The sequence below is a fragment of the Clarias gariepinus genome, chromosome 6 (assembly GCF_024256425.1).
Source record: "Clarias gariepinus isolate MV-2021 ecotype Netherlands chromosome 6, CGAR_prim_01v2, whole genome shotgun sequence".
NCBI lineage: Eukaryota > Metazoa > Chordata > Actinopteri > Siluriformes > Clariidae > Clarias > Clarias gariepinus.
Window position 1 is genome coordinate 12,203,316 of NC_071105.1, and position 27,490 is coordinate 12,230,805.

General features: G+C 37.8%; 1 protein-coding gene across 2 annotated transcripts; it reads right to left on the bottom strand.

Annotated features, from left to right (window-relative positions):
* Positions 1 to 211: 211 nt before the first annotated feature.
* Positions 212 to 27,462, bottom strand: usp13 (ubiquitin specific peptidase 13). Of its 2 annotated transcripts, none has more exons than XM_053499449.1 (21): positions 27,192 to 27,462; positions 25,921 to 26,046; positions 21,239 to 21,299; positions 20,134 to 20,255; positions 17,412 to 17,554; positions 16,547 to 16,731; positions 16,338 to 16,432; positions 15,697 to 15,887; positions 15,499 to 15,570; positions 12,785 to 12,857; positions 11,581 to 11,706; positions 10,575 to 10,728; positions 9,361 to 9,535; positions 8,904 to 8,992; positions 8,315 to 8,437; positions 8,082 to 8,108; positions 7,695 to 7,838; positions 5,177 to 5,343; positions 2,580 to 2,772; positions 2,111 to 2,195; positions 212 to 1,979 (listed from the first exon to the last, which is right to left on the bottom strand). In XM_053499449.1, exons 1-21 carry the CDS (start codon positions 27,300 to 27,302, stop codon positions 1,883 to 1,885), a joined length of 2,559 nt encoding a protein of 852 aa, XP_053355424.1. In that variant the 5' UTR covers positions 27,303 to 27,462; the 3' UTR covers positions 212 to 1,882. The 2 variants fall into 2 exon arrangements, with proteins under 2 accessions (XP_053355424.1, XP_053355423.1); XM_053499448.1 differs by having other exon boundaries at positions 12,764 to 12,857.
* Between the last annotated feature and the right edge of the window lie 28 nt (positions 27,463 to 27,490).

A 27,490-nucleotide genomic window follows, 5' to 3' on the forward strand; every position in this document is an offset into this window, starting at 1 on the left:
TGCTTTAACTCTTATGATCCAGTTAGAAAGAGAAGAGAGAAAGCAAGAGCTATGTTAAAACAGATCATGTCAAGAAATATTGGTTTATTTGGTAGAAACGTCCCAGAAAAAAAAACAATGTGAATAGTTGGTGTAAAAAAAAAAACTAATCAAATTTTCATACCCATTACTCTGTTTCTGTAAGGAATCTGGGAAAGAATATGAAAATGTCTAAAAGTGTGAGAGATTTGGTTTTATTGAGCACCATAGAGAATACATTTGACCAAAAAAATCCAAGTTTGACGCTGCATATGATGTTAAAAAGTTGAATCCACTTGTCCTAGTGTATATTGCTGGATACAAATGGTGTATTCATGTATTTAAAAATAAAAAAAGAGATGAAAAAACTCTGTGATGAATTCGACCTGTACAGTCAGACAACCTGGACAAGGCAATGAGTATAAAGCACTTAACTATTGCACAGAACAAATCATTGGTATGTCTTGTAAAACTGACGAAGGTGTAAACCTAGATCATCGCGTAATTATTGTTGTTTTGTTGTGCCGAAGCTTTACAAGATAGATTATAAAATTGCCCCCCAATTTTTTTCCCCCAAAAAAGATCAAGAATATATAAAGATACTGTAACAGTGCATATATAATTCCTACAAAAACAAATTTTCTTCCATACACGGATACTTTTAAACTCAACCTTACTTTTCACCTTGCCTAATACTTTAACAGTTTGTGCGCATTTGTGCAATGTCACCATTATTTCACTTGACGTTGTGAAGTTCGGTGAAAATCTACATTTTTTTTTTTTTAACGCAGTAATGTTTTCCAGTGCTCAGCCGAAATGTAACTACGAGAACATGAATTGAACGTGGTATAAATCAGGGCTGGCAGTTTGCGATACCTCCACATTCAGGAAGAAATCCTGTTCATATCTTCAAAAAGAAGTTACCGCTTGAAAAATATTGGCAGAGTAGCTCAAGGCAATAAAAGGAGAAACAAAGTTGTGTGTGTGTGTGTGTATGTGTGTTTGTGTCTGCCTGCATATTGTACGGACAGTATGTATTAACAGACAGTACTGTGCAAACATCTTAAACAATCCCTTATTTCTTCATAATAAATTAAATTAAATTATGTAGATTAAATTATAAAAATGGGAAATTATTTACAGGGTAAAGATACAATTTAGAAACTGTTTTTTCCACCTCAGCAGCAACCTCATTTCCCCTCTTGTCTGTCCCGACCACTCAGCATTACCAATCACCGGCCTGATCATGTCACCATTTGCAGCTGTTCCGCACTGGTTCAATTTTTTATGCTTAAATTATTCAAAAATCACTGTGTGGCTTAACAAACAAAAATCACTGCTCTGAAACTGGTCAGGAGTCTGAACTGAAAATGAGAGCCAAATAAGTCCTTCATAAAGGCTAGAGAACTATTTCTCAAGATTATATATAAAAAAAAATACAAGAAAGTTGGTTTATTTTTAAGTAAAATATGAAGAAATAAAGGTTGCCTAAAGACTTTTGCACAGCATCGTACATTTTTACACACACACACACACACACACACACACACAGAGATAAGAACATTTATCTGCATATTTGAATGGCGCACACAATGCCTTGTATCTCCAGTACAGAATATACTCTCGCAAACCAACAATGAACATCTGATTAAACACATTCATTCCCTCAATATAACTGTGCCTGTACTGGGTGGGCCTTTTCTTTACAGGTCTTTGCAAGTTTTGAGGTGAATTCGCTCATTTTCTAAAGCATGAACATCCCCAGGGGTTTCCTGCTGTGGCAGAAATATCCTCCTCCTCCTCTTCCTCCTCTTCCTCTCCTGTGCCTTGCAGGCAGTGCAGCTCTATGCTCTAAGGTCCAGATCTAGCAGCTGGGCAGGCGCCGGTAAAAGTAAATGTAACCCAAGTCTTTTGGAGGCCTTTCTGACAGACAGACTCTATGATCATTGTACATGACCCATCTTAGGAAAAAGAAGAAGAAAAAAAAAACAACGTGGTGATTTTTTGAGCCACAACAATTTTACTGGAGTGCAAAAAAAAAAAAAAATTCAAAATATTAGAATATTGCTAAAAAAAAAAAAAAGAACCATACCTTCCTTCCTTTTTGATATGACATATGTAATGACCAGACATCGTGGATGTTCCCATGTGACTTATGAAGGCAAAAAGTTCATAACCTACAGTAGAAGAACAGCATATTATCATTTAGGAAATTTTGACAAATAATATGTACTATATCCATGAATAATACTGAGAACGTAGTAATGCTTTTCAAACTAAACTGGCTGGCAGGATCTGTACTGACTACAGAGTCTTAAATCCCTAAACAGCATATGATCTGCTAATACAGTATAAGCCATAATGTCATAATGACCCAAAACTTAACATGTGAACCTCTTATATATTTGTCCTAAGATCTAAATCAGTGTTTCTTTTATCCTTGTAAATTCCAGCGGAAGGAACAATTTTATGTGATCATATTTGTGCATGTAGAAGGAATATTCATACATTTTAGAATTTTCTACAGTTCTGATATGTTGTTTGATGAGAAGGATACTCACGTCCAGTGCCGTCTCGAACACGCGGACTAGACATTTCCTGTTCCGGAGACAGCGTGGAGTCACTGTTTGTGATGGCATTCGAGAAACTGGTATCATTGGGCTCTGTGTCGACCATGTCGGACATGGCTTCGCTCTCCTCCTCACTCTCTGGGTGAGTAAAGATCCAATCTAACGCCCGCTCTAGGTTATTATTCTGTAAACACACAAACATGACTTACATGAGATATAGAAATCCTCATAACTAATCACTTAACTAACACCTACTTATGCATACGTGAATACACATTACAACTTAATTGTTCTTAATTCCATCATATAAAAGGTTTCCAGTGCTGTATGGAATAATAATTATACAAGAAGTCACTGCTATTATTATAAAACCTAACATCATTGTTCAGCATCATCCTCATGCAAAAAAAAAAAAAACAGGGCATGACAACTAATAATTAAATTCCCTAATTAAATCACACACAGTCACAAGCCTCTTTAAGACACAATCCGTGATCTGAAATGATTGTATGTGTCACAGCAGATGGCAGTTCTGAAAGCCAACGTGAAGACGAGATGCTTTTTCCTTCTGACCCAGGTTTTGGTGCTTGGCTATTATAGGTCTGCTGTATGTGAACTCACACTTTGACATTCTCTGACAAATTTGCAGTTGAGGAAAAATAAAAAGGATCTGATAAAACTTTGCATAAAATGGAGGTTTTTCTTACTTGGTCCCATTTTGGTACGTCCTGACCAATGCTGACCGGGAACATCCCACAAGAGCTGCGGTTTTGGAGATGCTCTGACCCAGGCATCTAACCATTACAATTCAGCCCTTGTCAAAGTCGCTCAAATTCAAGAATAATAATAATAAAAAAAAGTCCACTTGCTGCCCAATATATCCCACACACGTCCAAGTGTCACGGTAACAAGATATGCAGTGTTATTCACTTCACCTGTCAGTGGTCATAATGTTATGGCTGATCTATATATACAGTACATGCCATTTTTGGGATATAATAATCTTGGGGGGAAAAAAACTCTGGGTTTTCTTGCTCATCTAACCTCACACATTTCCTAACGTAGCTCCGCCTGTATCTTATACATAGTAATTACCCATTAATATTGATTAGGCCCAATAATTGAACCAATAATAAGAAAAAGATGTAGAACAAGACAACAACAATACACCTGGTATGATTGTGACTACTACATTTAGGAAGCCATATGACGTTATTCACTAAAATAGGTTTCGATACATCAGCAGAACGAGAAGCTGAATGTTGAATTTAGAAGCAGGGATGCATGTCCAGTGAGTGTCTTGTCAAAACTGCAATGGTATGTCTCAACTTGTTTGACATGAATATTGTATCTGAATATGAGAGCTACAGTAGAAGACTACAAGACTACTAAACATTCTTAAGAAAAAGTTGAAGAAAGCCACCGTATATATTGTTATAGGTCTTTACATCCAGGATTTATTTAAATAATCTTTTAATTTAATCTAACAAACACTTATTGCAGATTCTTTTCATTAAGTATTAATTATTCTGCATTTTGTCATGGTATAATCATATGGTGTGACATATTCAAAAATGTACAAAGTACACAAAGTAATCTATTATACTGAAATTGGAGAAGAAGCTGCAAAGTTTAAAAAGTTATGTTCACATAAAAATGTCGTGATTTCATAAGTACCTTATAAGAACCAGAATTGGTTGAAAGGGAGGTTAACTGTGTGAATTTAAAGTGTCACATAAAGTTAATATAAATATACCTTTTTCTCTAAGAGTTGGCCCTAATGATGGCTCAAAACAATTCTGGAACAAAATTCTCCAAAAAAAAAAAAAAAATCTTAAATCATGGATTGACTATAAAAAAAAAATCCCTTTATATAAAAATAAGGTAAATTTAACATATAAGAAGTAACTTAAAAACTATTTACAGATCACTATTAGACAAATGTTATTCTAACAAAAAATCTGTTTAGACATGACCATCTCAACTAAGGACGCCACGATGTAATCATTGTTTAGCACTTTTACCTTGCACCTCCAGGGTCCGGGTTCGATTCCCGCCTCAGGTCTGTGTACATGTTCACCCCATGCTTGGTGGGTTTCCTCCCACAGTTCAAAGACATGCAGATTAGGCTATTTGGAATTGAGCGTGTGTATGTGTGTGTGTATACTGTACGTATGTGTGTGCCCTGTGATGGACTGGCACCTGTCCAGGGTGGCTCACTCACTTTCAAAACTGCTTTATGCTTATCGCAAGAACACTGGGCGTGAGCTGAGAACATATTCTGGAGGGGATGCCAGTACATCACAAATCACCCTGCACATGCACACACACAGACCTTCATAGACCTAAAGGAAATATATCTTAGCCAATTCAGCTCCTGGCATGTTTTTTAAGGAGTGTGATCTCACCTAGAAATAGGGAGAACATGCACAGAAACCCCAAACAGAAAGTAGCTCTGAAGCAGAAATTTCTTGTCCTGTTGATTAGTCATGGAGTAAATGAGAAAACAGGCCACACCTGGCCATGCAACTGCTTGTCAGCCATTTCTCCAATTATTTATAACCCAAAAACAGTTAGAGATCACTCACCGTGGCCTTCAGGGCTTGAATACTGTGATGTCTGGGGAAGCCCATGGAGGTGAGGATGGAGATGCTTTCCTCGGGAGGCTGGTTATCCAAAGGGGTGGCAGTAGGAAAGGTGGCACTCGGCAGGTCTGCCTCCATGTATGAAGGAATCGCAAGCGGCTCGGCAAAGTCTGTAGAAAATGCAACAGGTCAAAGTAAGAGCATTCCAACATCTGTAAATACTGTAGGCATGCCTAGGTGCTTATTTATATCAACAAGCAGAAGAACATGCATATAAATCACAAAACTTTCTAATAGGCAAAAATCAGCATTTGGGAGCCACCCTGCTGTGTTAATCTGCTTGTTGATATAAATAACGTTTAAATATTAGTGCAAGAAAGACAGCCTTAAAAAAATTAACAAAAAGACACAATGTTTTTTTATCCTTAATTATAGGTTGCTAATGATTAATGTCATTTCTTTTTTTTTTTCCCTTTGTAAGCTCACCTCTGCAGCACTTAGGCACTCTAGAGCATGGAGTCTGACACTCAGACACTCTAACTACATCAACCACACAGGCAAAGAGGCCTGCAACCTGGAATAAATGCAGCTAATTTCCCAGAAAGGGAAATTAACTTGGTCACAAAGGAGTCAAACTGATAGGATAGGTCTGCTAGACTCCATTAAACAGACGGCCTTCAGCGCTGAGGTAAAAGCTTCCTCAGGTCAAACCATTCGCATTTAGTCTTCATGAGCTTTAATACAAGAACATTGTTGCAAAGAAATGTGTATCTGAATCACCGAACATTACACACACACACACACACACAGAAGAGCCAAATGTAAATCTAAGTATACACTCAGAACACACTAACGCCGCATGTTATTGCTAGAAATAAGTTTTCCTTTTCTATGAACATAAGATACCTAATTTGTCTACTTTCTGTATTTATTTTTACGGTGACTATAATGCTGAGCGCCTTATTAAGCGCCTGGGTTATAAAAAAAAAAGGTTTAATATTTTGATAGACTGTAAGATCCTTAGGCTGTAATAATTCTATAACATTTATGATAACTAATAAAATCATCTAATAAAAGTTTTATATGATCAAAAATGAAATAAGCGCTAGGAAGTAAATTTTATTATATTACTATCAATTTCTCAAACTCAAAAATTAAATGACAAAAAAACCCAGGAATAATAGCATATACAACAAACCACTTACTGCCAACTATATAATTTGACATTTATTCCATAATATTAAATCTCATGAATCCCAGAAAAAGTAATATATCCCCACCAACCAAAACCAAAAACGCAGCATTTAAAGATCAACCCAGACCATACACCATATATACGTTATTAAAATTTATGTTACATGTGTAAGAATGTATGTTAAAATGAAGAGAGCAAAAAATGAAATAGTCACTATAGAAAACATAATGTGTTGTATAAACACTAAAATAATTGAACACAGTCAAGGCTGATCTTGTGTACACGCCCATCTTTGGCATGTGCTAATGAATATTAATGAGTATGCAAATACAACAGTATTTTTCTGGCAGATTTCGTAAAAAAAAACCTTGCGTCTTTTTTTGCGAGTTGGCTCTGTGTCTGCCATGATGGTTATTTTGAAGAAAATCATAATGCGGTCTCGGGTCATGTGATCTCAGTGGCATGGAAGGGAGGGCCTAATTAGCATACTAAAAGTACAGGCTGCACAAAACAATTTCCAAAAATCTTTTTTTTTTTTTTATACATAGATGTGCAAGGCCAAGACAATAACGGTATCGCTCTTTATTTTTATGAATATTCTTATTTATTTTGTACATATAGTCTGAAAAATTTAAACAAAAAGAAAACCTCTAAAGTATTAGCACCCCATAATTATATGTGCATGTTTGGGTGCTGTCTAAAATAAGTAAAACATCTAAAAGGAATGCTTTACTATTGTTTTACTGGCTAATCCAGTCAAGCTTCGATCCCTTCACACACAACATAAATTCATATTTATAGCACTTAAAATATGTGAGTACTTTTTGTATAGCTTCTATACATCCCCAAAATTATTAACTTAGCCTCACTTGCAATTAAATACTACAGTTTCCAAAAGTATACCTTAGGTTTAGATAAACATAACACACATAATTGATAACACACATTAATTAAGTGCTGCATACACAGAAATGTAGCACTTAATTAATATGCATTGCATTCAGCACCTACAGAGCTTCATAAAGCAATAAAAGTATATACGTATATGGTCTCATGTGGTTATAGTATTGTTTAATTATAAACTTGTCACAGTATAGGCTGACTATTCATGTTTAGAAACAGTGTCCTGAGAGGACCAGGGTAAATCAGAGTGAATGTTCCAAAAACACACATTGCAATTCTATCCTTAGAGAAAAACGAAGACAAATGTGCAGCAAATTAATTCTGGTTTCACGCTGTGATAAATGGCTAGTCTTCATACACAGTGCTGACGACAGGTTTCTCTAATAAGAGCTGCTCTCGTCGGTCAGGACACAACAATCTTACCTGGCTCCTCCATGTGAGCAATGATCCAATTAAAGGCCATTTCAGCTCCCATGTTCCCAGTGTAGTACACGGCCTTCCTGCAGGCCTCCAGAGGGAATCCCATTTCTGCCAACTGCATCACTGAGGCCTCGTCTATTTCCGGAGCTGGACATAAAAAAAAAAAAAATACCAAAATGCAGATTTTTTTTATTTTTCTTTTACTATTTTACAGCCTATATATATGGAAAGGTCATAATGAAAATGAAGCGTCACACTGGGCCTCATTAGAAAAAGGCTATTAAATTTGTCAGGAATTGTATGGACTGGAAACTAAACAATACATAATTAATAATTGTAGGTTATGATATGATCACTGAATCGTTTGCAGAGCAAAAAGATGACACTTACATTCCAAAGAATTATTTACTGAGCTGCCTGCGGGAAAAGAAAGCATTGCAATCAGAAACCATTAATACACCTAGGAGTTTTTTTTTTATATAATAAACATAGCCATATGCATATTTTTATATGCAATAAAGCATTTAGAATATAAAGAACATTTACTAATTTTACTAATCAGTGTACAGGAGATTAATTTAATTTATAGACACAGACATGCATAGAGGTATAGAAAACGTTACCTCTTGTGTCCTCGGGAATGACAATAGGAGGCGTAAGGTCAGGAAGCTCCTCTTCTCCTGGCTGTAACCCTGTAGCCCGGAGCCGATTCAGGTCCATGAAGTCAGGCATGTCTACAGAAACATCTGTTTGGAAAACAACAAAGTGTTTTAAATCATTACCAGATCTATTTTCCCTAATGTAACCCTAAATGTAATATTCAGTTCTTCCTTAATTCATGTGCAAAACAGTAAAAACAGGCTCCACAGTGCCCTCTGCTGGACTAATAAGGATACATCACCCTAAAACATAAACAAACAAGATTTGCAAACTGATACATGTGTATTAGCATGTGTATTGCCCAAGCACCTTTTAGCATGTGACGCTATGGAGTTGCACAAGGTAGCATGTGATAAGCAAACACAGGTGTCAACATTTACAAAACAGAAACACTGATCTCTTTTGAAAAAACGTTATACCAAAAAGGACCAGCATGTCTAAATGAATATCAGCGTCTACCCAAACCACATCATTCATCCTGATGCAGCTTCTATAATATTTCACATCAAAACATGCAAACAAACAAAAAAATACAACCGCCATTGTACGCACCTAACTTTTTTGGAACCCAGTCCAATCCGAATGTGAACTTCTTGAGCTGTACGACCATGAAGTCAGGAAAGGATGCAAAACGAGAAGTCCTGCAAAGCAAGTTAAATAAATGTTTATTAGAATAAAACAATATTCTTAAATATTAGCAGGCCAACTGAAAACCTTACAGTATTTATATTAATCGATATAATCATAAATGCTTACATTTGCAATGACATTTCATGAGTAATTCTGGCCGTATTTTTCCATCTTTACCAAACTTTTACGTAGGTCAAATCATTTAATATTAAATTAGAGAAGATAGATATGTTTTAAATACAAACCAAAAAAAAAAGAGCGGTTGGTGTCTATGAACACCTACAGTATTTACAGTATTTCTTTAAATCCTTATTCCCTGATTTCAGTGTATTCAGTTCTGTAAAACCCCTCCCAGGCTTTGGACCAGAACCATACTTACTTCACTCCAGCAGACTTGGCCTGCAGTGCCGAGCTCCAGAAGTCTGGAACGTTCTCGGGCTCATTGAAGGCTTGTAAACAGGCAGTATAGGGAATGCGGGCCCTGACTGGATCTGGAGGAGCACGTAAGTTTTCTTCAGCATCCTTCCGCTTTGTCTCGTATGCCATGAGCTCTTCTGCAATATAAAAACTATTTTATGATGCTGACATCCTTCAAATATCAATCAGAATAATAACCAGCACTCTGAAAAGACATGACATGATGGTCTGGGTTCTACCAGGTGTCAGTCTAATAATAACATTATTTCTAGTAATTAGCATATCTTCCAAGGTTTTTTTTTCTTCTATGAATCATTACTGTGGAATAAAAAGAGTTAAATACCTCAGGATGTGCTGTTATTGGAAAATAATCACTTTGTGTCTAGCCGCATCACACCAAAGTGGAATAGATTACATTTTTAAAACATCAACACTCCTGCATCATGTTTTATTCCTTAATAACTAACTATTTAATTTGATCTTAGTTAATATTCATTTCATTCATTCTATTTAGCAATTATTTGCCTACTGCGTTGCTCTTCACTGTTTGCATTTAATATGTTTGGCTGCTGCAACAAAATAATTTTACAGACGAACAAGAAGGAAACTATCTAATGCATGTTTGTGTGCAATGTATATATAATTTAAGGGAAATCCAAGTCAAAACAGGAAATTTCTTGTGAATTAAGGCATAAAACTAATCTCCATTTGAAGAGAACTTTAAGCGCAGTACGGGTACGAGACATTTTAAAAATGCCCTATGTCTGGACATGACAAGCCCAGCCAAGGTTACTCAGAGTCCACTGTACTGAGCCATTTTCACATGTTTGGTCATTAAAGGAGATCCTGGGAGGCCAGCGTTTCAGACATGAAGCAGCCAATTAAATCATGATTTCGTCTCAGTGAGAAATCTTTCTATTATGATGGTATCTGATGGTATCCAAGCACTGGTGGAACGTTGGGAAACGTGGGAATTATACAGAGAAATAAAAGGTTGTTTTTACTCTCATAACTTTGTACTATTATATCAAAAGTATTCTGGTGGTAGTATTCTCCACCCCTCGAGTCACTTCATTTATTAATCTTCAATGTTAAAAAAGTTGTAGAATGGACCTTTATTCTGAAATACAGCTAAAGAAAGAAAAGCTATCATTTTTAAGCATATCTCATCTTTACCTCTGTTGATGGCGGCCTCTATGGGCACAGGAAGCTGCATAAGGTAGTCCACTCTTTGTGTGTAACGCACTTTCTGTGACTGACAGCACTGTACACGCTCCTCCACGATGAAGCGGAACACGTCGCTGGGATTCTCTGAGCCAGCACTATTCCTCTGGAAATGGAAAAAAATCACAGTGATGTGACCAGGCAAAAAAAACTAAAACTTTTTTTAATAAATAAATTAGAATATATTTAAATTATACAATCTATACACATCCAGGCATTATTTTGGAGTTGAAATGAACAGGTCTATAAATGAAAGTTCACAGAGTCTGCCTTTAAAATAGGTACACACTCTATTCTGAGGCATTACAGAAATATATCAGCTATATTTTTTCCCCTCCCAGCACTGAAACACCAGCACCGGCTGATCAGACAGAAATAACCAGTACAAGCTTGAGGATCCTTAACCGTCCATGACTTCACTAATAAATCATAATACTGTGCAGCTAAACATTCAACATGTGTCTTTTGCTGGAATATTTAGTCTGACCATCTCATGACCATGAACATTTTTAAGAAACCAGCACAAACTCATTAATTATCGATTTATAATACTTTTTTATTAACGCCTTACACTGATATAAAATACAACATGTTTAAAATACCTACAGTTGCTTTTATGTTTAACTCTGGTCATGGGTCATCAAGTAGGTGAAGTAAATAGGAAGCATTATCTGTAACATGTCTCGTGTAACTGATAGCACGTTCTAATTTTAACGTGATTGAGAAAGACAGTCAAGAGCACAAGTGTATGTATGGTAACACTGGACTCAGACAGGTCTCCTGAAACTAGAGCCGTGTGACAGATGTCAAAGAGCAGATACATGTTGAGAAATCTTAGAGGAACCTGAGTAGTAGTTAATAAAAAAAGAAGAAGAAAAAAAAGAAAATTTCTCCATCCATATAAACCTGGTGGTCCTTAAACATATATTTCTTGTATAAGAAGAAAATGAGCTCTCACTTCCACCAGGTTGATAAAATGCAGGAAGAATTCCTGGGCATCTTGCTGTCTATTTGAGGAGAACTCTGGGTGGCCCTTGCTGACCAGAGCCTTGAACATTCTGGGGGAAATCCCTCTGTGCTGCTGCTGCAGGAGGAAAGAGCACACCAGGCATTGAAAGTTCATTTGTGAGCTACAAGACAGATTTTCAGTTCGCCCTTTTCCTTTTATATAGGAGGAAGCAGACAACTGTAAAATAAAACGCATTACTAGGATTTATTCGTTCTGTGTACAGCCTTACAGACACCAAACAAAAGTTACTGTAATTCCTCATAGTAAATAATTACCGTTGTGCATTTTACTACAAAACATCTGCATGATGTTGGCTTTTGCGACATCCATGTTTAAACGAAAATGCAAAATGCAAACTTGCATTTTTAACTTTGTGACATTCCTTACATTAAGTAAGGAATACACCCCAACAGGTTGTCACTCATGAACATATAGCCTTCTTTAAAATGTTTGCACCGTGGCTAAGAGTCTAATTACAATACTGTGCCTGACATCTTCAGTAAATGTCAATCGGTTTGTACGCCTACATTCACGAGAAATTTCGTCACAAGTCCCGGTTTGACTACAATGCCCTTTGTAATTACATCTAATATTTTTAGAAAAATGAGTAATCTCAACTTCTTCTTGAATTTTCTCCCTATTTTAGTCATAGATAATTCCCAGCTATCATGAATTTCTCCACTATCACATCAGGTTAGCACAAAAGCCACAAGGCTGCATTTTTTTAAACTGCTGCTTATGGAATGTCAGGAGGCAGCACAGCACAGTGGATGAAAAGCATTAACCCCCCTTTTAAACATACATGAGTTCATAGATGCCCATGACTGGTTAGTGTCTCTGTGATTGTTGGTGCCCGCGACCATTCCCTGAGAGCATAGCGGATTTCTGCTCTCTTCCGCTCCTGGTCATGGATGGCATCGCTGGCATTCAAACTTATTCATGCATTGATTAATCAAAGCACAAAGAAGTTATTTTTAGGGGTCATTAGTAACACGCATAACATAACTGCAAACTAGCACAACTGCAATATAAACTCATGCAGCTCTGTTTATAATTAACATCTGCACTATTTAAATTCTGTCCAAAGTACTTAAGGCGTGCTCAAGGCAAATAACAAGCCAGACAGACCAACCTTGTATTCTTCTTTCATCACCTGTTCAATGAGTTCTGATTTGACTGGCGGTTTGGAATACTGGCCTGAAAGTAGCCCGTGACCCAGTTTTGCCCTGATGAACGCAGACACAACAAAGAGCAAGGTACACTACATTCATTTATGGACTTTATGGATAATTTTTTAGGGTAACACTATCACACTATATACAGTGGAACCTTGGATTAGGAGCATAATTCATTCCAGAAGTGGGCTTGTATTCCCAAACACTCGTAAATCAAAGCAAATTGTCCCATAAGAAATCATAAAAACTCAACTTACTTGTTCCACAGCCCCAAAAAATAAAAATTCATAAAAATAATTAATACAAAATATAAAGTAAAAAAAAAACTAATTAACCTGCACTTTACCCATAAAAAACATAAAAATAAATCCCGACAGGTTCCGTTTATGCGCGCAGGCGCTGTATGTGTGTGTGTGTGTGTGTGCGTGTGTGTGTGTGTAAATCTAAAGTGAGAGGAGAGGAGGAATCAGCTCCTCCCATCTCCCCCTTCTCACACAAACACAGACACACACGTTTACGAAAAGCCTGTTTTATCAAGGAACATCGTTAATGACACTCGCGTGAGCGCATACTAACGGAATCACTGCTGTAAAGTAAAACAAACAAACAATTGAACCTGCACTTTAACTTTGAAAAGAATCGCGACAGAGCAGTGTTTTTGTGTAAAGCAGAGTATGTGTGTGTGTGTGTGTGTGTGTGAAACCGGGGGGGTTCTTTCTTACTTTCTTTTGCTTTACATTCACACACGCACACGTGTGTGATAAAAAACAGTACAGGCGCGCTGAACACATGCGCTGTTTACTATGTTAATTATACCAGTGAGAGACGTGGACAAAGACCCAGGAGGGGAGACGATTACCCTAGGGTTGGGTATCGTTTTTTTTTTTTCGATACCGGTGCCAAATCGATACTTTTAAAACGGTACCGGTGCCAAAACGGTGCCTTAAACGATAGTTTACAAAAGCCAAAAAATGATGGTGGAGGACTCAAGAATACATTTTTATTTGTACAATATTAAAAAAATTAATAAAATTTTTTAAATTGAACAATATATTAAAAGTTTATAAAGCATATATGAATATATAAGTACTGTTATAGTACTAGTACTAGCTGGAAAGCCAAATTTATACACATAATCCATGTTACATTAGTATTTTACAAATCGTTTGACCATTTGATAGCATGAATGCAAGATTTGCATTTTGTAATTAACATTACATTAGCCTACAACTAACCTGCCGAAAGGCTGCTGTCGTTATCATAATCGGCGGACTCCTTTTTGCTACGGTTGGTATGACTGGGGCTGGGGTCACCCACACCGATAGTGCCTGCTGTTGTCCACAAGCTGTCAATCACAGTGCCTCCCTCCGCTTTTAACTTTATTCCGTGTGCCCTCAAATGTTTCATTTGATTTGACGTGTTTCCCCCTTTACACGCATCTGCTTTAAAATATTTGCACACTTTTGACCGTTTAGTTTTAGGCATTTTAACGAAAGTTGTTTAGCTTAGCAAGCTAAGATAGCGGTAGACCGCCTGCTGCCGTCAGAGCAAGTGTAACGTTAGTTGCTACATTCACGCGCATCTCGGATGGTCTCTCATTTCCTGATGATTTGTGTTTTCAATTTTTTTATCTAATCTAATAAACTATTAATCTACAAAAGAAAATGGACAGTAACATTACTGCAACAATGTTTTGGATTTGTATTATCAAAGCTTTCCGAAGTTCTCAAGATTTTTCTAATTATGGAAATAATATATTTTTCAGATCGTTTCTGAGACCCGATGAATGCAGTTTTAAAATTTTACTAGCGATCATGTGTGTTGATAAATATGATGCTTATTACAACTGTGTCATCATAGCTCTAGAGAACAAATATTTTAATCGACAGTTCAGGCATTGTTTAATTAAGTGGCACCGAAATGAGGCACCAAAATTCGCGTTCTGTTTCGGTTCGGTACATACCGGTTATATAGGTACCCAACCCTAGATTACCCACAGTTCCGCAGCGCAAGAGAAAGATTGGCTCACGTGATGCTTGGCATCAAAAGAAGAAGCGCATGCGTGATACATGATACTCGGTACTCGTAAACCAAGACTCGCTTGGTTTGACGTTTTTCAAGTAAAAATTTATTTAAAATCTTTGCTCGTCTTGCGGAATGCTCACAAACCGCGATACTCGCAATCCGAGGTTTCACTGTATCGCCCAATTGCCCGTCAACATATAAAGTAAGAAATGTCTTTCTGAGTTGATAATGTACAGTGCTTGGACACTAGGCTAAAACAAAACAAAAATAAAGCCAGAATCACTGATGTCATCTTATAGCACAAAATGATATACAGGGTGCCCCTCTTCCTACAAGCATAGTGGAATTTAAACAGAGATTAATTGAGGCGCTGGGGAATGTGGCGTATTTGGCAGGACTGGACTACAGACTTGATGTGTGTGTCGGTGCGCATATTGAACATTTGTGAAGCTTTGTGAAATCGCTTATAAAATCTATATCCATTTGAATATGTTGTAATTTTCATAAATAAATCATTAATTTTAAAACATGAAGAAAACATGAAGATTTGATTTTGTTTGCCTAGGACTGTAGGTACTCAGATATTTATATTTCAAATTATCTAAAAAATTTTGGGACACCCTGTATAATTGTTATTTGTGATAATATGCCTCTTATTAAAAATTACATTTGTGTGCTGAAGTCTTGGGTAGGATCAAGCGGTGAGTAGTCAAATATTCTCTGCAGGTTCCCGACATACCTAAAATTTTACAGCCACAGTTAAAGCAAGATCAGGACCAGGAAAAATATCACACTGCATGTTTTTTATCTTACTGTTATTCTTGTATAATTTACACAGAAGGCAGGCAGAACTATGAGCACTTACGCTCTCTGGAACTCAGGGATACTGAAGAGCACTTGCATAGTGGTGCTGAGGTAGCAGCTGTTGCCCAGGTTTTTGATGCCTGTGTACCCTGAACCATAGACTGCCTTCAGCTTAAGACCAGATTCCTGAATCACTTCCCACTCAGTGGCTCGGGGCTGCACATGGTTATCTGTGTGATGGCCGTTTTCCGTCTGGTGAAAGATGAGTGCTCAGAATAAAAGAATCAAAACAAGCTCATCCTTTTTTTTTTCTCCAAGATTCTCCCCCTAATTTGGTCATATCCAATTCCTCCCGTCACTAGGGGCTCCCACATTAAGGCTACTACTACCAGTCACTTGGGAGGGCCAAAGACAATCACGTGTTTCCTTCGAACCACGTGACGCCTGCCGACTGCATCTTTTCAAACTGCTCCCTCACGCATCATTGGGGGCGGCATAACACACTTGGAGGACAGCGCTATCCGCTCCTTCCGCTTGCGTGAGCTCACAGACTGATTGGCTGTAGAGCCGTGATTAATGTGGGAGCACTAAGTTCCTCTCATACCTCCCCTCTGAGAGAGCTCGGCCAATCAGCTCCCGCTAGGCAAAACTTGCGATCTCCGATTGACAAGCTCATCTTTTAACAAATTTCCAAAAACTGACCCTTTGCATCTTTAGCATGTCTATTCCAAAGTGTGTCAAGTGTTCTGATATGTGAGGGTCAAGTACTGCCTCTTCTTCATCGAAGGAGTAAACATCTGTTCAAAGAAAGAAGACAGTATCAAACACATGTTCTTAACAAGCCAAATTCATTATCTGTTGTCATATAAAATGGTAAGTTCTTTGGTTTTTCAGTTTCAGTGTGACCTGACCTGCTCCGTCTGGGGTGATGGTGTCTAGCTTGACAGCTAGGGGAAAGTTGGTTTCTTTGTAGTGTTCGAGGGCATGTCCGTTCCCTCCGCTTCCATCGAAGAACCATTTCCCGCAGAGGACCGAGCCATCTGTCAGGTTCAGCCACAAGTTCTCTCGCATTTCACATTTGGCACACTTCCAGCCACTAAACACAAATCAAATACATACAGGCAACTCTTACATTTGAACAAAGATATTCAAGTTGTTATGGTTTGAACGTGTGCAGAAGAGGGATGAGGAGTGTTTTGAAAAGAGATGGTTAGAGATGGAGCTGGCAAGAGAAGACATGGATTAAGAGGAGGTTTATGGATGTAATAAGGGAGGCCATGCAGGGCATTGGAGTGACAAAGAAAGATGTGGCAGACAGAGTTAGATGGGGTCAAATGATTCGCTGTGGCGACCCCAACGGGAGCACACACAAAAAAAAGAAGACAAATTTCATTTTTTATATTCATTTTATCTGTTGGTTAAATGTTCATTATATATTAATATTGGCCTTTCTAATGCTCATATCACAAAAAGCTGCCAAGTCGAGGTATCAAAACATTTAATAGGAAGAATAATAAAAATACTGTGATCACATTCTTTCATAATGAAGTTATAGTAATAAATTCCTATGATCTTCATCATCCACATGCATTAAGGCTCACTGGGAGTTTCCACAAACTTATTAAACAGTGTGAGGTGTGTGTAAGGCATTAAGACATACGAGTTAGGATATCAGTTTAAAGGGGGTTTCTGACCTTCCCCACCACCATTACTAGACTACCGGCGAAAGGGGGGTGTCCATCTGATAATCTGATACTGCACTCGCATGAGACTAACCTAGGAGGAATCCGAACCCCATTCTCTTGTTGTCTGAGACTTCTGGCATGTTTGGACACTTGAAGCTCCTCCTCCCATGAATCTGCCTCTTGCTTTTTGTATGCAGAAGCAGCATTAAGAACAGCATCACAAGCAATTGTCACCTGAATATGACGAAAAATAAACATATTTCATTAAATGTTTTTTTTATTCTCTGGGCACTTTATTACGAACACCTTTACATATGTACACATTCATGCAATTATCTAATCAGCCAAAAATATGGCAGCAGTTCAGTTCAAGAAATTCCATAAATACTGTCCAGGAGCTTCAGGTAATGTTCACATCAGCCATTAGAATGGGAAAAATGTGATTCATGTAATTTGGACCATCACATGATGGCTGGTGCCAGACAGGCTGCTCTGTTCATTTCTATGTGTCTCCTGAGATTTCCAATTGTAAAATTCTTTAGAGTTTACTCCAAATGCTTTGAGCTAACAAATGAACTATAGTAACTCAGATAACTATGCTGTACAACTGTGGTGCGCAGAAAAGCATCTCGGAATTTACATAGCAGCGCACCTTAAAGTGCAACAACATAAGACTGAAAATTTGAAAAGGACTGATAGAGATGAGGCATGCAGATGGTGGGGTCAGAATCTGGCACTACAACATGAATCCATTGACCTTGGATCAACATGGCTGATGGAGGTGGTTTAGGGAATGTTTTCTTGGCACACTTTGGGCTTGTTGATCACCCCCAATCATTGCATGAATGCCACATCCTGTTTGAGTAATGTTACTGACCATGTGCATTAATTTATGGCCCTTCTTCATCTTCTAATTGTTACATGTCACAAAGCAAAGGTCATCTCAAACTGGTTTTGTGAACACAACAGTGAGTTCAATGTTCATTAGTAGCCATCCTGTCTTCCTATCGGATCTGAACTTGATTTTTTCAAGCATGAAATGTCAGCTGGAAGGTCTGCAGGAGGACTGCATGAAGCAATTATGTCAACATGAACCAGGATGTTTTCAAAATCTTGAATAATCCATACCATGAAGAACGGATGCTGTTTTGAGAGCAGAGAGAGGCTCTATCCAGCATTAGTTTAGTGTTTCTAATAACATGTTTTGTGGAGTGTGTAAGCGCTAGAAGTTGTCAGAAAGCATGGCATGTTATCTAGGAAATCTCAATTTGAAACGTCATAGAAATCTCATTTACACCTGTAGTTAACATGCATAAACTACACGTATAAAGCTTTAGAAGGAAAGGAAATGCATGCAGGTGTATCACATGGATTAGGAAGCATACTGTAGTGTGACTGACCATGCAAGGTGCAAATGTAAACAGTACAATTTCTCAGTTTTAAGTTAAGTGCCCTTTAAAACTAATTATTAATTATTAATAATTAAGTTATTTTACCGTGTAGAGCATTAGTAGCAACCTCAGAACCTCAGTGTCAGAACCTAGAACTGAAATGTTCTGTATCATAATGACATGTATTAAAATCATCTCAGTTGAAATGGCTGGAGCAGTATAGTTTGCAAAATTATTCACACAAGGAAAAAGAAAAATATTACAGAAGTAAATCACTCCCTTTTGGGTAAGACCCTTTCAACTGAGATGATTTTAATTCACACATGTACTTTTGTATCATGTGGCTTAAAGAAAGCCTGGGATAGCCTTTATCATCATAGATTATAGCTGTTGATTGAGAGGAAAGGGACCTTTCTATGACTAAATGAGGGGAAAATCTAATAACAAAAAAATCAAGAAAAAAATAAAGGCATTAGACAACGAAGATGAAAATGGTAATGCTTAGTGATAACTTAGCTGTTATTCTTACACTACCACCCCCATGTTTTAATATAAGGACTCACACGTTTATGTTTTTTTAATTAAAAGTAATTTTGCAAACTATATACCCCTACAGTCCCATTTGCTATAAATAGAAAAATGCATTGCCTAGCTAAAAAAAATAGTAATAAAAATCACACTTTAAGATTTCATTCAGCCACCTTTAGCTTTGATTACAGCTGACTTTATTTTATTTTTGAAAACTGAAGCATCCCCAAATCATGACTACATGATTAGCCTTGTAGGCCAGTGACCACTATGCATGATGGTGCATCACTTTTTACACTGATGCACCCATCACTCTGAAATAGGGTCGGTCTAAAATCATTAGACCACATTGACTTTTTCCATTGCTCCAATGTCCAATCTTGATAATCCCTAGCTTTTTTCTGATTAGTCTCACTAACAAGTGGCCTGCTTTTTTACCTTCCACAAAGTTACAGCACTATCCTTCCAGGTTTTGATAATTTGTTGACGGGTTCTTAATTCAGTTCCAGTCATTTAAAATTTCTTTAGTTGTTTTCTTTGCTTTATTTAGCCCAATAATTTGACCCTTCTGGAATGACGAGTTTGTTGGCCAGGCAGTGTATTTCCTTACTGTTACACAGTAGTCATTATTACAGCTCAGACACTGATTTCATCAAAAATCTCAAATGGCATTCGTAAGCAATGCATCATGCTGTCAAACAAAGCTAGTTTTCTTCCTATGTGAGGCTGCTGTCATCTGATCTATATAAAATAAATGACTACACACTACAATCTGAATCCTTCAGCTCAGATATTAATACATGGGAGTGTTGAAGCAGAGGACAGTATTAACTCTCAAATTACACCTTTTGCATGCAGGACATACACAGGTCATTCTCACATAGTCTCACTAACCAGGGCAGGCAACTCCTCGATATTTGGTAAAGGGATCTCATAGTGGTCTGGGAATATGACAAGCTTGGCTTCATCTTCATATTCATAATCGTCCCCGTTAAAGTCACGGTTAAGTTCTAAATCTAAAGAAAGAAAGATATGAGAAGTGATGATCAGACACAAAGAATACTATTGCCGATAAGATTTGACAGCGAAGAAACATAATATATATACATATACATTAGACTTAACAATAAAAAAAAACACACCGAGATAACAACTGAAACTTTCAGATTTTCATCTTTTGGTACATTCTAAATAAATGAGAATGGCAATCTCTTTAAAATTCTGTAACAATCCCCCAACACACACACACACACACATCAGTACCATAAACAGGCATTTATCCTTCCAGACTGCTGATGTTATTGTCAATCAACAGAGAGAGGACCTCATACTCTGAATTTGCATATGACTGAACTAGGGGAAAGTATCTCCATTTAAAGAGAGTTTATGCTCTCTTCTTCCCATGACGCATGAAGTTGTGCTGGCTGATTAGATCACCACATTGGTCTATGTCAAGAGTGACTTATGAGACTATCAGCCATTATCTGTCCCTGAATAGAAAGCTGACACAGTTCATAGAATTACACATGCACACAAAGAGAGAGAGATTCAAAAACAAAAAGTGGAATCTGAGTATACAGGTGTAAAAAAGATATATTATAATTCAAAGATTCTGTTACAATAAAAACTATATGCCCCTGCAGTCAACGTCATGCCTCATGGTGGAAGTGTGTCAACCACGAGGGTTGATAGGGCACAGCAGCTGATGGGAGAGCAGCAGCAACAGGCTCATGGGCCGACTGTAAACCAACCCTCCCCAGCAATAGATCAGGCCTGACTGAGCATGTGGCATTTTAGATTTAGAACAGTTACTAACTGCATATACAAATAAATGACCTAAATTTAGCTCTGTCAGGAGAGGACAGAAGGTAGGGGACATGTGGAAAATCTCACTAATTAGGAAAAAACAAAAAACAAGTCAAAGACAGAATATACCTCTAGAATCATTTATATTTACACTGAATATCTTTTCATATTCAATTGTCTGCAGCAGTCTTACCTAAAAATACTTTTCCATTCCGTCTTCTTGGCACGGCACCCCCTGCTGCACCTGTGGCTTTCTGTGGCAAGCAACAACACTATTTACGATGGTGACAAGACAACACTTACAAAACAACAACCTTTATAAAACATTAAAAATTAATTTGCAGCAACAGGGTACCAGCCTATCCCAACAATTATAGTAAGCAAAGCTCGCTAAACATTTTTTTTTTTTATTATTATTCATTAAGTTTTTGTGTTGTATTTCAGGAATACTTAAGGACCAACAAAATGCGATTCCTTAAGCGAAAAAGCAGACACCCGAGCTGCAGGAATGCATCCAGCTGTTTCTGAAAGATCCTGACATAGCCCGGTTTACTGATGCCTGCCCTACTACCCTGAGGTCAAATGGAATAAGGAAGAAACAGCCACAGGAAATCATATCTGTTCAAATTAGCACAGGTTTTAATAAGAGAGTAATTTAATACTAGAAAGTGAAAGTCGTTCTAATCATGACCACTGCGCAAAGCTACAGTACGGACACACTTTTACTTTAGCATCTTTGCAATTTGCCTTACTGTGGTTTAAATGATAACACATAGTACATACAGTAGTTAGTGAACACACATGACTTGCACATGGGTTTAGTAAAAAGTGCTAAACTATATTTAAAAAAAAAAGTTGTGCAAGATATAAATCAATTTGTGGTATACTATACCAAAGTGTAAGCTACCCCCCCCCACTAGTTAATCTTGATGAGCATTGATTTTTGTAATATGATTGAAGAAAAATAATATGAATACTGTCGTTTGACCTGTACTGTCCTGCTGCTAAAAACAAAAGTATGTAGTGTGTGAACGCTCACCACATCACAACAATTAATTCAATTTAACTCAATTCAATTCAGTTTTATTTGTAAAGCGCTTTAACAATCGTCATTATCGTAAAGCAGCTTTATAGAATCAAAAGAACATTGAGGAAATGAGTATGAAATGTGTGAGAAAATATGTATGAATCAAAAATAATCCGATTGTCTCCGAGAAGGTAGCTGAGGGTGTCGGTGGCAAGAAAAAACTCCCTGAGAAGGCAATATGAGAAACCTTGAAAGGAACCAGACTCAACAGGGAACTCATCAGCATTTGCGTGATAACGGATAGCAGGGCTTGATCTACAGTCATACTAAGTGTTAGGAGGCTGGAAGTACAGTATAACAGCAGAGGTGTTTAAGTTGGAATCCACTTTCATTATTGGAGGCGCAGGTACAGAATGTTTGTGGGAATTTCAGTTCAGAATTATTGAATTACTGCAGTCTTAAGCCATCAGAGAAAAGATGTCTGCATCAGCCGAGTCCAAGACCATCTTCATGGTTAAGTGGAATAGTCTTCGTGAACAATCACATCTGCAATACCATGCTAAATCTGCTAAATACCATGTGTTCCTGTGTATAATATTAACTATTACACACTTGCATCTTACATCGAATTTATACTTTAAATACCCAGTCCAATCCAGATAAAATCATTAATGTCAACTTGTCATTGATCATTTACTCAATGGATTCTAGCAAGCACATTAGTGTAACCATGTTCAATTTAAATGCCACTAACGACCAAAGAAACAAATTGTTAGGACAAGCAGAAACAGCTCAACACTTACATTGATCAGATGAAATTATTGAATAATTTTCTATAACAGCAGTTCTGGCCAATCTCGCTAATCAGCCATAACTAAAAATGTGACCGATTTAAGTAAATACCAATAAATAATCTTGTTACAAAAGGGTGAGGTACAGCAGGCAGCAAGTGAACAACAAGTGAAGTTGGTGTGCTGGAAGCAGGAAGAATGGGCAAGTACTGTAAAAGGCCTCAGGACATCTCCAAAATGACAGATCCTGGGATGTTTTCACACTAAGCACACTATGCTTCTTAGTACCTACCAAAAGTGGTCCAAGGAAGGTTTAACCAGAAGAGGTTCAAGGGTTCATTGATGCATGACATGTGGAGTGAAGGTTATCCTGTCTATATGAGCCTGCATAACGCCAGACCAGTAATAGGGATCAGAACTGGACCATGGAGCAGTGGAAAAGGTGACCTGGTCTAATAACTCATGTTTTCTTTTACATCATGCCAACGGTTGTGTGCATGTGCGTAAATTACCAGAGGAAGAGAAGAAACCAGGATGCACTATGGGAAAGGCAAACTGGCGGGAGGCAGTATGATGCTCTGGACAATATTCTGATGGGAAACCATGGGTCATGGCATTTATTTGGATGTTACTCGAACCAAGTGCAAGCAACCAACATGGCAGTGGTATTCCATTATGGAAATGGCCCCTCTCAGCCTAATGATGCTCCTTCCCACACTGCTAAAACTGTTCAGGTTTAGTTTAAACCATAGTTTAAGGAACATGACAAGAGTTCAAGCTGTTGCCTTTAAATTCCATAGATCTTAATCCAATCAAGCTTCTGTGGGATATGACGGACAAACAAGTCTGATCCATAGAGACCCTACCTCAAACTAGACATTTTGCATTTTGTAAGAGTCAGATGTAAAAGCTGTAACTGGTTTTCTGAAACAAAATCTTCAAGATGATGTTGGCTGATGCTTGATAGCATGACACGCTGCATTTTTATATTATTATACTGTATTCAAAAATAAGACAAAAAGAGGGTCTGGTAAGGCAATGACTGTTTACACGACAGTTACTTCCGATTAAATAATATGACTGGATGAGAGACATTCCTTACGTGGCCATAATAGATGAAAACCACACAGGAACATTTACTATAACTATAAGTGTCACTATGGCTGAAATACCATTATTTCTTAAGTAACCATTTTTAATTACACTTATTATTGGTCACCATCGGTAAGTGCAAATAGGTCGGCATGGTCCACAGTACTGAGGGGAGAGCAGCTGCCTGACAAAACCCACATTCAAAACCAGTCACAAGAAGCAAGAAGAAAAATCAGGTAACATTATACCATCTTTAAAAAACACTTGGTAATAATTGCTTTTAAGTCACTATGAATTGCCTCTATTGAACCATCTGTGTTTTATTTACAGCTAACAAAGATAAATAGTTTCCCCACAAAGCTGAATCCTAAATCCCTCTCTAACCCCTGGAACAAGGGTACTACTTATTGTGTGGAACAGGGGAATGCACACACTACACAGCACACTAGATTTCCATTTTTACACTATTTGGGATTCAACGCCGGAAACATGGAAGTTATCTAATATTCTTAAGTGGAATACATAGAAATATAAAGCAAATCTCTGGTAAGAATTTAAAATTACTTTGACCTAGTTAATTAAAATAACTGTCGGTCGCCTACTGTCAGTTGCCAGCTCAGTGACAGTTACACCATTCGCGGTATGATATGTGCTGATGGAGCAAAACGCCTGGTTAAATAAACATATAATCCATAATCTGCTGATAATAAATAGCATTTTCGGGTCTGTTGTATAAAAGCAATATCACACTCTCAATGCCATGCTGTCGTACTGAATAACAGAACAGGTGTGATACCTTTAGCACCCGGGCTACTCCCTTGTGCATACAGCCGTGCTGATATTTAGTACAACAGCACTCATTCTTGTGTGATATTGCTTAATTATAGCTGTTATAACATAAATGCAACCATAAACTAATTTGCTTAATGAAAATTGCACAACATATATGATATAAAACAAATATATGATGTGGATTCTTTAATAAAAAAAAATCTTTACTCACTGGCTGATTGCAGTGGCATAAGAGAAATAACCAGTTCCATCAATGCTGCTATAAGAAACTAATTAAGTTTATAATTTTACTTTTGCCATTTTGTTCATTCTTTAATTTGTATTTCAATAGTTTGGTCACTTCATGACTTTTCTTCCTTACAGAATAACAGGACAACATAACAGGTTTTAATCTTGTTTTTTGTTTTCTCTTTCTGCTGCTCACTTGCATATCCCCACTTTAAAAATGTATATTATGAATTAATTTGCATCTACATGCATAATGTTTAAATTAAACATTTAAACATTAACAGTGTACATAATTCACAAATTATATACACTGATCAGCCTTAACATTAAAAAACAATCATATTAAATCCAACTAGGTTTTTGTCTGCTCTTCTGCCACCCAGGTGGTTCTGGCCCCTCGAGGCATGGTTGCATAAGGCCTCTGGGTTTGTGCTGTGGTGTCTGGCACCAGTATGTTAGCAGGGGACCCTTTGTGTGTTGTGGATTGTGAGTGGTGCCTCCACGATCGTGCTTGTTTATCCAGTGCATCGCATGGGTGCTCGATCAGATCGGGATCTAGTGAGTTTGGAGGCCAAAACTCGTTGACCTTGGGCTCTTTACCTGTGGTGCACTGTGTTCTAATAACTTTCTATCGTGGCCAACACTGACTTTTGTGCTGCATTGGTTTTTTTGTGGGATCAGACCGGGCAGGCTAGCCTATGGTCCCCGCTGACGTCGGCGAGCCTTGGGTGCCCATCCATTATCCTGTCACCAGTTTGATGGTGTATATTTAGTGATCAAAGTTATTCAGTTCGCCTACCTATGGTCATGATGTTATGTCTAATTGGTGTTTACTTTAACTACATTTTGTTGACATGAAAGGATCAGCATGACAGTTTTGAAACAGCTTTGAAAAACGCAAAGTGAAAAATAAGACCAAGTTTAAGTTTACATCCTTCGTCTTACCTCCTTCACATGACGTTTTAAGTGCATATACACACACTGTCCAGTTTTACGGTAATGTCTCTCCACATGTTCTCTTCCAAAGCCCAGGAATGTGTTCATACACACATACAATCCACCTTCTGATTCCTGTAAAAAAAAAAACAACACCACACACACAAGACAGCTGTATAACTGTATTGTCCGCAAAACTGTCCATCAAATATCCAATCAGGATATTTTTATAAGAAATGTTTGAATATTCATGTATGTGCTCCTGTTATGCTCCTAATCTGCAAATTGTTATATAGAGAAAATCTTTTTATACCACAATGCTCCTGATGCCAAACTAAAGCGCTGGATAGGCCTTTTCTTTTTGCAGACAAAACTGAAAAACCTGACTTCTGGTGAATCCGAAGAGTCGACACCTTACCTTAAAAAACAAACCCAGAAATCTAGAGACTTATACATTTTAAAAGAATTGTAGATTTACGAGAACTTTAAAACTGACGTTTGTATAGCTACATTAAAAGAAAACATGTCTAGACTAATGCAGTGAAATGGGCCAGCGTTGTGACCCCGGGTCTCGGAAAATTTAAATTAAAAAAAAAAAAAAAAAAAGACACTCTTAGCAGCTCGGGGTGACACATGAGCTTTAACAGCAATGGAGTAAAAATAGTCTGCAATGAACTCCAAACAGCTGAGTCACCTTTAAAATGGCTACAGCTAAGGGACACTTCTAGAGCATTAAAACAGCATGGACAATAAGGTGTGAATTCACTCTTCAGGGTTGTGAATGAGGTTTGGGATCAGAGCATCACTGGAGTTGTCCTGGAAAGTCTGGTTTAATAAATAGATCAAAGGCCTTCCATGTGTTGCAAGACATCAAGCAAAAAGTGGCTATTGTTTTTCTTTTTTTCTTCTGATAGACAGACAACATGTGAGCCTCCTGGACCATACACACAGCCTCTATTTCTATTTATAGATAATAAGATTGGAAGGTAATACATATCCTTGGACACTTCAAACTGGACATCTTTCACCCGTGTGTGTGTGTGTGTGTGTGTGTTTATATACATTTATCTCATGGACCTTTGACTGTTAAACCTCCAACAACAAAGCGTCTGCTTCTAAGATGTAAACAAGACCGTGTGTGTGTGTGTGTGAAAGAGAGAGAGAGAGAAAGATTGTTTCCGCATCAATAGGGTCGTGCAAATCCGCGCAGATCATCACACGTGCCAAAGAAATTCAGTGCGGTCCGAGCAATTCTCTCTTTACTAACAACGAGAACTCACCGGAGAGTCATAGGAGAAGGCGCACTCGCTCTTGTACACTCTGTCTCCTGACCTCGGCACCCGTATAGTGGGCATGTACGGCACCAACAGCTCGCCCAGATCCGTGGCCATCTTCGCATATTCCTTTCCTGCTGCCAGCCGCTGAACGCTCAAGTGACCCACAGAGGAGTGTTAACCCGGACAAGAGGAGATGATGGGGTTATTTTTAACCTGCGCACAGCCGACATCCCCCCCTCCACACACACACACACACACACCGCTAACAGGAGGGATGTGACGACGAAAACACACTGGAGGTG